The 3,494-nt window shown below is 52.9% G+C and overlaps 1 protein-coding gene across 1 annotated transcript; it reads right to left on the bottom strand.

Moving 5' to 3' along the window:
- Positions 1–1,088: 1,088 nt before the first annotated feature.
- Positions 1,089–2,915, bottom strand: LOC149897969 (uncharacterized). Its single transcript, XM_090115728.1, has one exon. It carries the CDS (start codon positions 2,913–2,915, stop codon positions 1,089–1,091), a length of 1,827 nt encoding a protein of 608 aa, XP_089971854.1.
- Between the last annotated feature and the right edge of the window lie 579 nt (positions 2,916–3,494).

Genomic DNA, 3,494 nt, shown 5'->3' with positions numbered 1-3,494 from the left:
CTTAAAATAAAATATTTTTTTTTATATCTTTCTCTCCCTCTGTAGGAAAATATCATGATCAGATATACAAAAACAAAATTTACTTGTATCATGAGCCATCACAAACGAGATATCTAATCAGTCATCGCAATAACATAGTAAGTAATAAATTACAATACAAATAAATTTAAAATATAAAGCTCGGCCAACGACTGCGGGGTAGGACGGAGCTGAGCTCTCCTCCCCAAAACAATTACCCGTAATAATTGATGTGTAACACAACAAAACCCGCGTGACCGAGCCACCACATTTCTAAACAGACTTTATGCTAAATTACGTTTAATGTTGATCACTGCCCAATAGTACGTATCTTTGTGCATTTGTCCCTCCTAGACAACAATATCATATAGCTAACATGAGCGCGGCCTCCGTCCGCGGCGCGGTAACGCACGATAATTACTTTGTACTTTAATGTAACTCCAAAATATAATTTATACAATAACAGCTTACGAACCTAACGTGAGGTAGATCGGTTGTCGCAGTACATATGAATACGTGTGGCACCAAGTTTGTACTGTGGTGAGAAGGGTCGGGGCGCCGGCGCGGGCGCGACTCGCCCGGCTGTCACTGTCGCCGCCGAGGCTCGCTCAGTGATCAACATCGCACCGGTACTACGACGCTACCGTGAGACCGACTCACCGGAATACGTATCGTTTAAATAATAATAATAAGTAATAACTAATCCTAGGGTGTATTTCTTCTCCCGATCGAAATCGACGTTTCATAAACTCGTCTCGGACCGACCCAACGTCGAGGAGATAATAAAAACCGATTCATAAGCGGCAACGTTTCATATATCACCCGTGAATATAATTCTCAATATACGAATTTAAACTCTGACAAAAGGAGGGCGGGAGGCCGCCGCGCGGTGTGGCGCACGGGCGGGCGGCCGCGGACAGCTCCTCGGGAACGATCGTCTCTCTCGGCAATCGCTCGAAGGCACACAGCGTTAAATGTAGTCAACAGTTCGGCGATCGAGCGCGCGCCCGCGGCGGTGTAGTCGCGGCCGCGGACGCGCGCGGGTCGGGCCGGCGGCCGGCGGCCGGGCACTAGGCCGGCGTCAGCGTGAGCGTGACGGTGGCGCGGCGCGTGGCTCGCCGGCGCACCGGCAGGAACACCAGCGCCGGCAGCAGGCTCAGCGCGCCGCCCGCCTCCTCCAGCACGAAGGGCTGCATGGTGAGCGGGGCGCGGGGCGCGCGCGGCACGGCCAGCAGCGCGCCGGCACCGCCGTGCGCGGCCCGCACGTGCGCCTCCAGCGCGGCGAACCCTTCGGCGCGGAACTCGCACCGCGAGCACGAGTACGCGTCCGCCTCCATCTCCCCCTCCCCCTCGCCACCCTCGCTCGGCTCGGCGCTGCCCTCCGGCTCGACCTCCCCGCCCTCCTGCTGCTCGTTGGCTCGCTGGACGTGTGCGCGCTCGTGAGCGAACAAGAAAGCTAGGACGTCAGTAGTGAAAGGACAATACGCGCACGCGTATGGTTTATCGCGCGTCAGAAGATCTAGAGGTCGCGGGGGTAAAGGAGGGGGTGGAGGAGGTCGAGCCGGCGGAGCGTGTTCCGCTAGCAAGTGAGCTCGTAGAGCTCGCGGTCCTCTAAAGCGACGAGCGCAAAGCGGACAAGGTTCTGCAGGAGCGGCGTTCGCCGGCGCCGGTGGAGCTGGTATTCCGTGCGTGTTGTGTTTATGCACTCGCAAAAAATATTTACTACACAGTTCCTTGTGGCATATATCACATGTAACTCCACCTAGTTGTGTGCCACTCTCCAAAGAAATACCGTGCATGCGTTGCATATGAGTTCGCATGAAATATTTGTTGCATAGCTCCTTATTGCAAATTTCGCAAAAGCTCGATCCGGCACCGCCACGTCTCTCGTCTTGCGGTGGTGGGGAAGAGGACGGTGGTCGCGGGGCCTCGTTGGGTTCGTCTGCGAGACGCTCCGCTGCCAGTTCGTTTAGTTGAGAAATCATCGTTTGTAGTTTGCGTAATTCCTCACTTGCAGAACCTGGTGACGCCGCTCCTCTCTCTTCTACTATCAAATTCAGCGGACTTGTCTGACTCTCTCTAAGTACAGTTTCGAGATCTTCCCTATCTTCTTGTTCACGTTTTACTTCAGGGGGATCTTCATTGTCGTAAGGGGGTGGTAACGATAGAGCCCGTGGTGGTGTTTCAATGTGTGGAGATATCGGCAAAAGAGGAGCGGACGGTGACGTCGCGGCTAACGGTGAGTGGTCGGTCGCTGGAGACCTCTGTGGAGCCAAACCGTGTCTTCTCTCTCGATGGGTGCGCAAAAAATATTTATTGCAATACTCTTTACAACAAATTTCACAGAACGCTTCTGGATTTGTAACTCCTAATCGTCGCAGAACATCAGGTTGGAAGGCGGCCTCCCGTGCGCGCCTCGCTGAGTCTGGTGACAGGCGCCGCGGTGTTCCACCGGACTCTTCGTCCGAAGATCGCCGGGGCGGCGTAGTCTGCTGTTGTTGCGGCATGCCAGGGTGCGGTTGGGGCTCTCCGTCGTATATGCCGTGTTTGTTCGCCCGGTGTGTTTTCAGGAAGTATTTATTGCAGAACTCCTTGCAGCACAGGTCGCAGTACGCCTCCGGATTGAATATTCTGGGTGGGTCGTGTCGCGGGAGCAGACGGAACGCGGCGAGGGGGTCGAAGGTAGGCAGGGTGAGTTCCCCGAAGGCGAGGGCGCTCTTGTAGATGTCCGCCATCTTGGCGTGCAGGTCGAGCGGCGGCGGGTGCGCGCGCGCGGGCGCGGCCTGCTTGCGCCGCTTGCGCCCGGGGCTGCCACCGCCGTCGCCGTCCGCGCTGGCCGACCCCGGCCCGGGTCCGCCGCAGTCGCGCTCGCGCTTCACTGCCGGCGCTACCGACATCGCGTCACCGCCGCATCTGGAATTGAGAAAGTAACCATTAATAAATCTGAATAAAGATATGGACTTTATGTTGTTCATAGTCTTTTTCCTTTGCTTGGCAACCCTATTTATGGCATTCATTTGAATCTTTTAGCTAGTGTCAGTTGGTAACAATACATAAACCGATTTCAAGGAAACTACAGTAAATTAAGAGAAAATTCTGACTAAGAACGAAACCGTAATTTTATTGTAGATACCTACTTATAAGTATTTTCATTCATGAATATTGATTAACTAGTAGCCAGCTAGCCACAAGTCAACTTTGCGTAGAAGTCTCTCAATATATTTACTTGCGGTTGTTCCATTAACCATAAATTTAAATATAAAACAAAATACGCTCGTTTCTCAATACGTTTATTAATTTACTAGCTTCCGCCCGCGACTCCGTCCGCGCGGATGTCGGTCTTCGCGTGGATGGTTTATTTCTCCATTTTGAGTAACTCTGACAATAACATCTTATAAATATCTATTGGACTCAAATACGGCTAGGCCTATAATAAATAATAATACCCAACGTGTGTTCGCTGTTCTACAGAACAA

This window comes from Colias eurytheme, chromosome 24 (genome assembly GCF_061535395.1).
Source record: "Colias eurytheme isolate Ceu_HAF_F1 chromosome 24, ilColEury1 Martin Lab GWU primary, whole genome shotgun sequence".
Classification (NCBI taxonomy): Eukaryota; Metazoa; Arthropoda; class Insecta; order Lepidoptera; family Pieridae; genus Colias; species Colias eurytheme.
Note: the sequence above shows the minus strand (reverse complement) of the source record. Positions and strands in the feature narration are given on the sequence as shown.